The sequence below is a fragment of the Molothrus ater genome, chromosome 7 (genome assembly GCF_012460135.2).
Source record: "Molothrus ater isolate BHLD 08-10-18 breed brown headed cowbird chromosome 7, BPBGC_Mater_1.1, whole genome shotgun sequence".
Taxonomy (NCBI): Eukaryota; Metazoa; Chordata; class Aves; order Passeriformes; family Icteridae; genus Molothrus; species Molothrus ater.
Window position 1 is genome coordinate 24049085 of NC_050484.2, and position 12258 is coordinate 24061342.

Sequence of the window (12258 nt, forward strand, 5' to 3'; positions counted from 1 at the left end):
TAACACAGGAGCTCATACTAGTGTTTGTTCTATCAGCTATCTCTTTCTTCAATATAACTCCAATATATGAATTGGAGTTATCTTTTCAAGGAATATAACTGTATTGAATTTAGTCTTTATTTTGGGTTCGTTTTCTTCTGTTTAGCATTTTTAGACTTAGCGGAGTATGCACTTGCTGCTCTTCCATCTCTCTTTCCCAGCACGTGCAATCCCTGTGGCTTTTGAACATAAGCCTGCTCTACAACAGGAAATTTGGATTGAGGACAAGTTCTCCTAGGGCTAGATGCAGTTTCTGTTGGCACAAGTGTGTCCTCACTGGTCTGTTTTGTACATGTGCTGTCTTTTGGAGTGAATTATATTGCTGAGGTAACGTCTCTTAATGCAACTGTACCTGAACAAGCCTTTTGCCATTCTTGAGATGTCATATGGTCCAGTGACGTAGCAGAAGAAATTTTAATCCTATAGGCATGCTTTATTGGAAGAATTGCAGAGTCAGCTATGGAACAGATGTGTTCAGCATGTTCCCTGGTTTTACTCCATTTTATCAGACTTATGTAAATGCTTTTATCCATAATTTTTGAGGCTAGATCACAGATGGGACAAATTTTGTAATTCTTTCAACAGTGTGTTCTTCACAAAAGTTTAAATGGACACCAATAGCGATTACTAGTAAAGACCCTTTTTAGTTTCTTGCAGGAAGAAGTATTCAAGCAGTCAATGTTGATTGCATCTCACCTGTCCTTAAAATTATTTTAAAATAATTTAGACAAGAGGTCTGTAAATGTTAACAGTTTAAATGCCATGTTACTGGAAGTAACTATAGTCTCATCTTTGAACAAACATTTGAAAACTGGAAAAATCTGGATCAAGCTGTTTGAATTTATAATAATTTTTAAAAAGAGAATAGAGAGCTAAGACACTGACACAAGCAGAAGTTAAACTTCTAAAGAAAAACTAAAAGAAATATAACATTCTGTTGAAGAGCATGAGATTTGTCATCCTAAATATCTTATTAATGCAGCAGTTGAAAACTGGTAAAGTTCAACCTGTATTTAATTGTTTTGTCACACTGACTATGTGTGTTTTTAGCAGTGCCACAATTTTTGTAACTCCAGCGTAAAGACTTTGTTGTAAAAATAAAATTCAGTTTGAATAGCAAATCCCCATGGGAATTGTGGGGTTTTTTTTCCATAATGGCTTGATGATAACTGTCTTGATGTAAAGTTGGGTTTAGAAAAGCGTTTTTTGTCCTGCTGGTAGCAGTAAGCACAGTAACTTCAGGCAGGGATGACGTGGATAATGTAATGACTTCTTAATGGCTGGCCTAATGAATGCCTTGCTGCAGCAAGTTCCTTCATGGAATATCTGTTATGCTTCTGTGTTTGTGATACTGGCACTATCATGAGTACTGAATGAGACTTTTAAAAACAAATTTATATGTTATTGGTGAACTGTCTGGCAAGTTTTAGGTAAAATCTTAATCTCTCATAGAATCAAACAAAAGAAAATCCAGTATTCATCCCTCAATGATGAGTATGAATGAATGCTTATGGAAGAGTGTGAACAGTGTTACATTCTTAGTGTTGCATTCAAGCATTCTTAGCTTGAATATTCTTTCAATCCCTAAGTATTTTTAGTAAAGGTTGATTCTAAATCTGGAATAGTTTTTGCGTAGTAGCTAGTAATGTTTGGATTTTTTTCTCAGCCTTTTTTTGCATGTAGCTAAATAAATGTCTGGCATCCAAATATCCTTTTGCAAGAAATTCTATAGGAATGTTAGTTGTTCTAGTAAAAACTACTCTTTTTTTAAACTTTCAAAACATTTTTACTGAATTCCTTTGGTGCCACCTTTCTTTTGGAGGAGAGTGGACATTGTCTGTGTGTTATCACAATACAGCTCTCTGTTCATTGTACAATATTGTAGCCCTTTATCACTTTCTCTCCGCACCTAAATGTTATTGAAACAGTTCTAATTTGCCTGTTTCTTTTCCCCTGTAGAACAAAAGCATTCTATGCTTTTGATTGTACCTTCTCCTACTTTGCTACATCCTCTTCTGGAGCTGAAGGTCCCAGGAATGCTAACGGTGTTCAAAATGTAAAGTCAGTGATATGTTTCACACTTTTTGTTCACAATTCCTAACACTAGCTTTATTTCTGAGTGCTGGCAGTATTCAGTGCAAAGCCCATTGGTTTCTCGTGTACAAAGTTGGAACCATTGCTCTCCTTCCTCCCTTCCACTCAACTTGGACTTTCATTCGCCAGTGCTGGTAATTACCTGCTTTATTGCTCAGTCCTCTCTCTGATAAAGACCACTACCTCTACTGTTGTCAGTCCTCTCCTTGCTCTCCCAAATAATAGGAGTTTCAGAAAGCTCCTGTTTCTTGGGTAATCTAGAATATATTGAACAACACACACAGTTGTGGAGGCCCACTGGTATCCTCCTTCCTTGTGAAAACAACTATCTGTCCTATGTCTTCTATATTGTAACCATTTATTCATGCAAGGGTAGATCTTCTTTCTTATGCTGTGACTGCAAGAATGCCTTTGGCAAGACTTCTCCAGCACCATAAATCCAAGTAGACCATGATACTGAGTGAGATCAGTTCTTTATACACATACACAGAAGGCACCAAGATTTGAAAGTGAGGATCTCTTTTTGGAGAGCCATATCTGCTCCTCCCTGCTCTATCACAATTATGCATATGTCCATTATTTGTAGTTTGTTATATGTCCCACTTAATATTGTGTAATTTCTTGAAATCCCTGCATTATGCATGTCTTCTTTTTAAAAAGATCCATATCTGTGCAGTGGCCAAGAGGGTTGATTCCAGCACGAGTTCTTGCTCTATTCTTTGTGCTGGCATTGATACTGTAGAAATGTGAAACCAGTTAGATAGGCCGATTATTAATTAAAATGTAAAATCTTTTCAGCTGGATCATCTGTTGGCTCCAGATCTCCTGCTTGTCATTAAGGTTCAGCTGGACAGCAGCAGTTGGTGCAGACAAGCAGCACTACTCTCTTGACACAAATGCAACCTTAGCAGAGGAACAGTTTTCTTAAAGTTGATAGATAGAAGTGGGTACAGGCATAGTAATCCTTTCTCTAGAACTGTAGTTAGTTTTCCTTATTAGCTCTATTTATGAAGGTTTTTACATTTTTATCACTTGAGGGAAAAGTACAATAATGAATCATCATAGTCCTCATCATTTGGTACCCACTGCTAAGGGCTGTGCTAGTGCAGGTGTGAGAAGGAAACCTTATGATAATATGTTGTCTTTGTGTCTTTGCATTTCATTCTGGGGTGTTTTGGCAAACCTAGGTTTCTATTTTTACATTTTGGTTTAAATGTTATTATGAGGGTTTGGGTTGAATTATGATCTTTTTTTTTTGATTCACAGGGAGCTAAAGATCAAAGTGTAAAGTGATGAAGAGTTTGTGTACTTGACTGCTTAGCACTCTTAGTGTTTTAGCCTCTGTGATTCATCCAGTTTAAAACAAAGTGCCTACTGCATATGGGTAAAAACGTATAAATTTATCCATTTCGACCTGCGCAGCAAGACCTGCTTGCTACAAAAATGCTGCACAGTCATGTAAAAGAATATTTGGATTTTGCATATGATGTGTTAGCTGTGCATGTGCACATGGTTTTTACTGTTTCCATTAGTGTATAATCATTACACACCTTTCTTCTTGGTGATGTTACTGAGCTCTCTGTACAGTTCCAAGTGTGAGAGGTCTGAGTCTGTCTGTACCTGGGACACCCTGGTTCAATTCATTGCTATTTCTTATTGCATGTTTTATTCTTGAATTAGAGATGGATTCAGGGGTGTTTTTTCTATGCTGTGTTGGAAATCTGTATGGCTCATCAATGTCTCATCTACTTAAATATTCCATGCTAGCATATTATGAGGGGTTTTTTGCATTCTATACTTGTTCTGAGGATAGAAAAAAAATGAAGGAACAGTCTGATTGAATGTACAAAGCTAATTTGAATTACGATGAGAAGAGCACGTGGGGTACTTAATGAGGAAGAATTGAGTATGAGCCAGGAAATGCATTTTAGGCAAAAGCTTCAGGTGCTGGTGCGTCATTGGAGTGGGAAAACATTTCAGCAAGGCAGCAGAAGATGAGAAAAATCATAGTTGTACTACTGTACTCTGTATTTCCTCAATGTATCACTGCCTTGAGTAGTGAGCAGGAAGAACTGTGCTTTGAGGAACAACTGTGCTTTGAGGAATGAGTAAGATAGTGTATAACAAAGGCTGTTCACTGAGGACAATTTCTCCTTTATGTCTTGAAAAATTTGAAGAAGGAGAGTAATTGAGACTGAGCTGTCTTCATGGTGGAGACGCAGAAATGTTCTTGGAGACTTAGATTCTGTTCTTCCTGGCGTCACAGCAAAATGCCAGGTGGATCATATTGATCAAAAAGGCTCATATGTATCCTTATGTTCATTTTTTTTGGTACTTGATTTGAAATGGTGATGTGATTTGCAGCCATGATTTAAACTCTCAACTGTTGCAAATTTGAAATAGTTGAGTTTTGCTCTGAATGGAGGATTCTGTCCTCCATTCTGTCCTCCAAACATGACTGTTAGACTGAAGAAAAACAAAGCTTTGCAGTTTCAGTACCTGAAGGTAGGTATTGAAACTAGGTGTAGAAATGGAGAGTGGGGTTATTTGTCTGGCTTATTTCCCAAAATGCTTGTATTTCAACCCATCACAGTCACAAAACTGGAAGGTTAAGTGAAAAGGATAGAACTAGTTACTGGAGTTTAAGTAGGTGCTTTCTTCTGTATGTCCTCAAAAGCCATATCTGACTGAAGATTTGTGTGTAATCACTCTTGTACATTAATTGAAATGCTGCAGTTGTTTGCAATACTCAGTAACTGCTGCAAGACTGCATTTTTTCTAATGTACTTTATTTTTGCTCATAGAATATTGCTGATACAAGTGGTTTGTGATAGGTTTACTCTTTTAGTGAGTGGTTGCTCTTAAAATCCATTTATTTGTCGCTGGTTGTAGCATGGTCTTCCATTCTTAGAGTAGTGAAGGTTGCAGGAATCATCAGTACTGGTAGTGCTGGTAGGATTAAGTTTGTACTGTGTACATTTAGTTCTTTGGCTGAACTGGTGATCTTGAATGCTGTCACGAGGATGAGAGCTAAACTGTATTCTTTTAGGGTGTATGCTGTTAATTCTCGTTGGAAAAAAAACCCTCCAAACAGTTGTCTTCCTGTAGGACCTTGGATAGGGCACAAGCAGTTACATTTGTAGTGAGGGATGGTTTTCATTGTAACACCTTTAGCCCTTCTTCACAAGTATTTTGACGTGTTAGTCTAAAGTTTGGAGAAAAATAAATATTGGTGCCCTTCAAGACAGCTTCAGCCTAAGGGCTCCAAATGGCAGTGATAAGTGCTGAGCCAAGAGCACCACTTGAGATTTTTGGAAGGAGACACAGAAGCACCTAAATCTACCTAATATTCACTCACTGTAGTGCATGTTTAATGGGATTCTAGAATCTAAAAATTTCATACTTATTTTGTTTGAGACACCTTCTATGCAGCTGCTACTCAGTTAATGTAAGATAGTAAATTAGGATAAAGTTACAAACATCAGAGAAGTGTTTTATTGTGTGTGTTTGTCAACACTCCAATGTTATCTTTATATATTGAGTTAGCCTTAATACAGTAATGCAACTATGATTTTATGATGTGAATAGCCCAGCTAATGGTAAGGAATGTTTGTGTTGTGGTGCTGGGGCTTTCCACCATGATGGTTGTGATAAATTTCCAAGATGTCAGAGTGCTCTGGAGGCAGTGATGCAGTTATGTGTAGCCCAGTGAGCTGTGTCTTTTTGACACATCTTTGTGAGAAAGTCTGGTCCTGGATAAGAGAGGAGAATGAGCAGTCAATTTGCAGCCAGTATGTTTTGTTGCAAAATTGGTAGCACTAACATATTTTGCAAGGTGTCGCTGTGGTGCCTGTCTGTAAGTTTCAGCTGTTGTGACCCTTCCTCAATTTGACATTTTTAAGTTTAAAAATCATGAACAGATCTTAAGAAAGCATCATGACTTTCAAGGAAGATTTGCTTGATGTATCAGCAAAGTAATTGTTCAGTTAGGTTGAGGAATGAGCTGTCAAGTGCTTTGGCTGCTGCCGAGGCAATGACAGATACAGGAAATAGAGACGTTCTGTAAAACTCAAATTAGGTGAGGAAAGAGATCTTGTTGAGGAAAGTAGATGTTTTTCTGTTTGAGGCCAATTACAGTCTTATCTTTTTGGTGTACTTGAAATGGAGTAGGCCTACGAAGGGTAGCTAATAGAGGCTCTTGATACTACTTGGAAAGAAGAGGTTCATTCAAAGCAGGAAACTTGCATTTGAGTGTTTGAAACTCTCTAAATATGCTTATCTCTCCCTGTCAACTGTAAAGGAAGTGTAGAGAGATTAGCTTTCGTAGACTGGTTATTCTTTGTGAATATTGCTGTAAGTGTTAAGATATTTATCTCAAAAGCCTAATTTCAGTATAAACTCATCTTGAACTGCTGCTTTCCATTTTTTATGAGAACAGTCTTTAAAAACTCTGTCCTTACATTCTCAAACCTTCCAGCATATTGTAAGTTTTTCAAGTCAACATCATAGTTCATCAAGCTGATAAATGTTACATGACTCTGTCAAATTACAGTTTATTGAACAGCAGGAACTAAAGATTTAATCTGAATGAAATTTTGCTATTGTCACTGGGCACATTGGATCCTTCAGTTAATTCTGAAATCTGGTTCCCTAGGTAATTTGAGTGAGAGCTGCATTTAAAGTGCCTGAACTGACAGCACTGATTTTTGAGGTTTTATTCTTCCTGGAACTGGGAGGGCACCATCCATAGATCTTGATTTTTATGCAAGTCTTCTGGTCAGTTTTATTGGTTTGGAGATTTTTGTTACTTTTTTTTGTCTGTATATTAAATTGAACTTGAAAGGAGTACAGCTAGTAATCATTCTTTTCATAAAATAAATACCAAATCATGTCTGTATCTATATAGATGAGGTAAGTCTGCATGCTCCTGTAGGCTCAGTGAGACATTAACTCACTTTTCTTTTGCTTGCCAGGAAGATTTTAAAAGTTTTCAGTGTAAGAAATCACAAGTCTGCTCATTGTAGAGACACCTGATGCCTCTGTGCCAGCCACAAAGATTCTGATGCTTCAGCCATCCCACACGTGCAGTCTGCACAGAGCACTGTGCCTGCAGGTTGTGTACAGAAGCAAGATGGCTTCTGCATTCACCGCATTTTTATACACACAAGGATTTCACTATGCCACTTTAATGTGTACTGCACCTATGTTAGATAATTACATTGTGATTTAATAATTCTTCTCAATTGTTTCTTGCTAAGACTGTCAAGTCTTGTGGCTGCAACCTTTTTTCCAATTGCCTAAATGATTGTCTTTATGTCAAAATGCATTCAATGCAAAAACATTACTGAGTAAATGTAATAAACCACAGTATTTAGACCTGCATGAAACAGCTTCTAATTGTGGGTGGTGCCCTCCTGGTCGCAGGGAGTATAGAAGTTCAGAAAGCAGTCCTGTGAATTTTAGTATCATAAACACAGTTCATCTCAGTTTTAAAGTGTTTAGTATTATTTTAATTAATAATAAATGGGGGAGTAACCACAGGAAATTATTATATGCATTTAAAACACTTAATGGTATTTAAATACATTTTGCTGGACTGCAACTGTTTTCAGACATGATTCAGGTAATTTCCTTAAGCCTTAACTTGTCTATTTCATTGTGCCTGCCTGATCATTGTTGGTCTCCAGGGGCCTGCAGTGAGAATCATGTTCATTGGAGTTTTCTGCTAAGTAGGAATATAGATTTCTTTTATTTTTGTCCATCAGCTGGGTTTCCTGTTAATTAATTGAGGTTTTAAAGCAAATAAGTATGTGATATTTAGCCAAATATGTTGAAAAAAACCTAAGTAGGGTGATTGCTGCAGTTAGTCCTGTTAACTAATCTGTAATTATTTCAAGAAGACATATTTTGCTTGGCAGTAAACCTTGAAATCAAGGCATTTGCTATGTTTTGCATCATTTATTACTATAGTTTTGTTTTCCAAATGTTACCTTAATTTGGCAATGTATCATTGGCTTTTGATTTGGATTATTTTAGTCTTTTTCTCCCTTATCTGCTTTCCCTGAAAATGTGTTTTTAATGTACTATTTCAATATGTTAAAGATCCAAGTTTTTCTAAGGCTGATGTCACATCTGATGTGTTACTGTTCAGCTTTTTCTCATTACTGTTCTTCAATTCTCTTTTTTTCTGTCATTTGCGATTTTGTGCTACTGCTGCTGCTTTCATATTCTTTGAAAAGGCTGGCTTTTTGTCCAGTGTTCATTTGTGTCTATGTCCATATGCAATCCTCTTCTTTATGTTCATTACTATGGAGTTACCCTCTAATGTCTTGTAACAATACTGACTTCTATGCTCACCACACTATGTAGTGTCGTTATTGTTATTTATGCCAGCAGTTGCTTTGAGTTATGAAAAATGCTACAGAAGTACAGATTTAGTTATTACTCTTTGTCTTATTCACAGATACTGTGCTTACTTTTTTAAAATATAAACCTTAACAAGCAGTGCTGCGCATTATTTTGATGAAAGGTTAAGTAGGTGTATTTGACTAGGAGATCACTTGAGGTTTTGTCAGCCTTGCTTGCTGTGATTTATAGGATGTTGGTTGTGTGAGACCAAGCATGTGATTGTTTAAGAATAACATTTTTAGAGTAAAACCATTTTATCTGGCTCATTCTTCTTGCTATGAAATAAAATTTTAGTCTTTCGTGATATTCTGATTGTCCATTCTACAGTCTGAAAAATCACCTGTGAATGCTCACTCTTCATTTTTACTTGGCTCTTTTTGCTTCATGTGTTATAGACAGGTGTCTCTCTGAATAGCAGTGCAAGCAGATACTGGTCTTGTATTGCCTTGATTTAACTTGCTTGTGTCTAATACAGTGTAAGTCTGATTTAATCTTTACCTGTGATTGAAGTAATCACAGTGCATCTTTCGTATTTTGAGTTCACGTTATGTCATTTTCCTTTGCTGTAAGGGTTGGAAAACATTTATCTTTGCACTCATTTATTTTAGTGGTGGGAATTGATATCCTTGAGATTCTTGCCCCACTATTTCAACAGGTTTGGACTCTGAAAGTGTAAAGCACCTTTCTATGTAGGTTAAGTCTTCCTATGTAAGTCTGAATTCCTTACTAAATCAGGCTAAACTAGATTGCTTGCTTCACTGGGTTTTTTTCTTCTTGATTTAGTAACTGAGAGGCACAGTGTCTGGTTATTATAGAAGTATGTGAGAATGGGCAATTAGCTCAGGGTGTCTGAAACAGCTGCATCATCAGCACGGCTTACTTGTCCTCAGGCTTTGTTTCATTTGCATTGACAAAGCCACCGAAGAAAGAAAATAGCCATTTTCTTGGATATTTGGAAATTGTGATTCTTGGAAATTGTTTTTAGCTTTCTCAGATTTTGAAAGACTTCCAGACTCTGGAAGGTGGCTGGTGGGAAATGAATCATGAATATGAATCAGCATCTCTCCACCCTTATATACAAAATGCTGTTGCTAGGATATTCTTCTTTGATGATGTGATAAGAGTGTAGCAAACACCTTTTTGAAATTCACTCTGTCATCCCTTCTTTAATTACATTCAAATTCAGGCTGCTTGTGTCTCTCTGCAAGACCTTGACATAATTTTATTCTACCTTTGCATCTGCTCTTTGTGTTTGCAGCCTTTGCTTCTCCTGAGTCTTTCTCTGAGTTGCAATTTTTTGGTTTTCCTTCCTTTTTTTGTCTTGGATTGTAATCTACTCTTGTGTGTGTGCTATACTTATGCTGCTTTGCAGCTAGGGATTAGGGTATGCTTTTTCCTTTTTACTGAATTTATATAGACTTGTTTGAAAAATGTTGATTTTTGTTATCTTATTTTTAGTCACTCTCCACAACCACCCTGTTGTTATAACCATTGTGAAAATGATGAGTTAAAAAAAGAAGTCTTTCCATTTCACAAGGCAAATTCATAAAGGTCTTAATAAAATTGGGTCTGAGTCATGTTTCTAATTGAAATTTTAATGTTGTTAGCTTATTTTTAAGGTAACATTAAATGCTAACACAAAGGTTGTTAAGGTGACTGATTATACTTCATATTTGAACTGAGAATTTTGATTAAAAGGGGTAATAAAATAAGAAATGTAAGTTATTCAGAGGAATTTAATTTTCTTAAGTTGGGTTTTTTTTTCTTTTAAGGAAGTGGAGGGGAAAATAAATGGATGCTTACTTATTAGCTTATGTTCTAGTGAGACATATCACAAATTAAGGCTAAAGAATGAATTGCTGTAGCTGGAAGAACTTGGAGATATTTTTTTCTTCAGCCCTATGTGAGCCCTTAAGCTCAAATATCTTCAGCTTTCAAGTTTGGTTTTTTTCAGCTAGGTTGAGTAAGAACATCTGGGGTGTTTTTGTTTGGAGATATAAGTTGGTTTTGTTGTCTTCAGGTGTGGTAGAAGATTTAAAATTCCTCACAGAACTACTGTATTTCTTTGGAATGCTTACAAAGAAATATTACAGAAGTGCTTAATCTAAAATAATGAAATACATTGTTATGTTTAATGTATTGACAGCTGATTAAAACAGACATTTTATTGAAAATTACATTAGCTCTCATTTTAAGACAGTTGGATCAAATACAGAGTTAAAAAGATGTTTAATAAGCACTTTAAGTGAATAATTTTTGGAAGATTCTCCAAGGCAACTGCTGATACAAAAAAAACACTGCATAGGAAATCATTATTAATATGTGTTCTGCTTTTTTGACTCTTGGGGATGCAAAAGCTGTTTTCTCCACATATATGTCTTATGCAAGCTTATTTGTAGTTTATATGTGAGTTTGCTATGTAGAATCTTAGAAAAACTACCTATAAACAATGAAAAGTTAACTGTTTTACATGGCTTTGACAACTTTAGTAATTGTGGGGGTTTTGGGTTTGCTTTTTAGGAAATAAAATAATGCTAATGAAGCAACCATTTCCCTGAAGTTTGACTTTTCAGACTCATTGCCATAATGGGTAAGTCTTCTGTGTAACTTACATAAAAATTTACTACAATTCCTGCGAAACATGCTTTGGCTGTTTAACATAATGTAACATCTATATATGAAAGGCAGTGTTCAGCAGCTTCACTAGTGTTGAAAATATTCCTTTTGTGGTTTTTTGGGGCTTTTTTGTTTGGTTGGTTGGTTTTTCCCCTTCCTTATAATATAGTACTTTTCCCTCTTTTTTTCTTATTATAAAATCACAGCGCTGAGGGCAAACAAAACAGAAAGTCATAAACACAACATCAGATTCAGCTCCGTGTTCACAGTTCTGGTATGTGAAACAAAAGGTGTTTGTCTTCAGCTGTACTTACAGATTCAAGTTAAGGAAGTTGAGGTTCATGGTATTAGGGTACTGAGCAATACTTACTGTGCTCTAAGTGGTGATGGGTGCTAGAATCAAACTCAAAACACAAAATCTACATATAAGAGCTTTATCTTATTGCCTTGTGTCATGACAGTGCCAAGCCACTTCTGTGCAGATGGTTTGACTTGTTCTACTTACTTGGCACATTTGTATTACTTTAAATTGTCTGTCAATTTTTCAAGCCGTATGTTTTTAGTGAGTTCACCATGTTGTTATTGTAATCATTTCTTGGGGCTCCCTCTCCAAAAAATCCCAACAAACCAACCAACCAACCAACCACGCCACACACATTTTTGTATTGGTTTTGTTTATTTTTTAATATTTTGCCAATTTTTCTAACCTTATGCTTAATAATAAAGTTGCTCAATCTAGGAATACAGCACTCTTCAGATTTCTGATATTCTCTGACATTTTGTGTGAGAGAAATGACTGTTGAGTCATACTGGATATTTAGTAACTTTAGATGCTTTGCCACAGTACTTTGGTTTCTTTTGTATAAAATATCCAATCCAGTAACCACTGGAAACTCCAACAAACTGCTAAAGCATTATTTTATTTTTTGCATTGCTGAGCACTGCAATAGGCCATAACACAATAAAATAGTTCAACTGTTTTAATTGTGGCAAATTTTGAAGTGTGTTTTAGTGTGAGAAATCAATAACTGAGCTGCAAGAACACCTTTAGTTCTGCTATTAAATATTGCTGGTAAAACTTGCTTTTATAGATTTGCATAT

General features: G+C 36.1%; 1 protein-coding gene across 2 annotated transcripts in view; it reads left to right on the forward strand.

Moving 5' to 3' along the window:
- The window catches only part of MAP3K2 (mitogen-activated protein kinase kinase kinase 2), a 48826-nt gene that overhangs the window by 4415 nt on the left and 32153 nt on the right, over positions 1-12258 (forward strand). For both annotated transcript variants that reach the window (XM_036386633.2, XM_036386634.2), the window contains exon 2: positions 11062-11131. In XM_036386633.2, the coding sequence (XP_036242526.1) occupies positions 11128-11131 (4 nt within the window). In that variant the 5' untranslated portion in view covers positions 11062-11127. The remainder of the gene's footprint in view (positions 1-11061; positions 11132-12258) is intronic.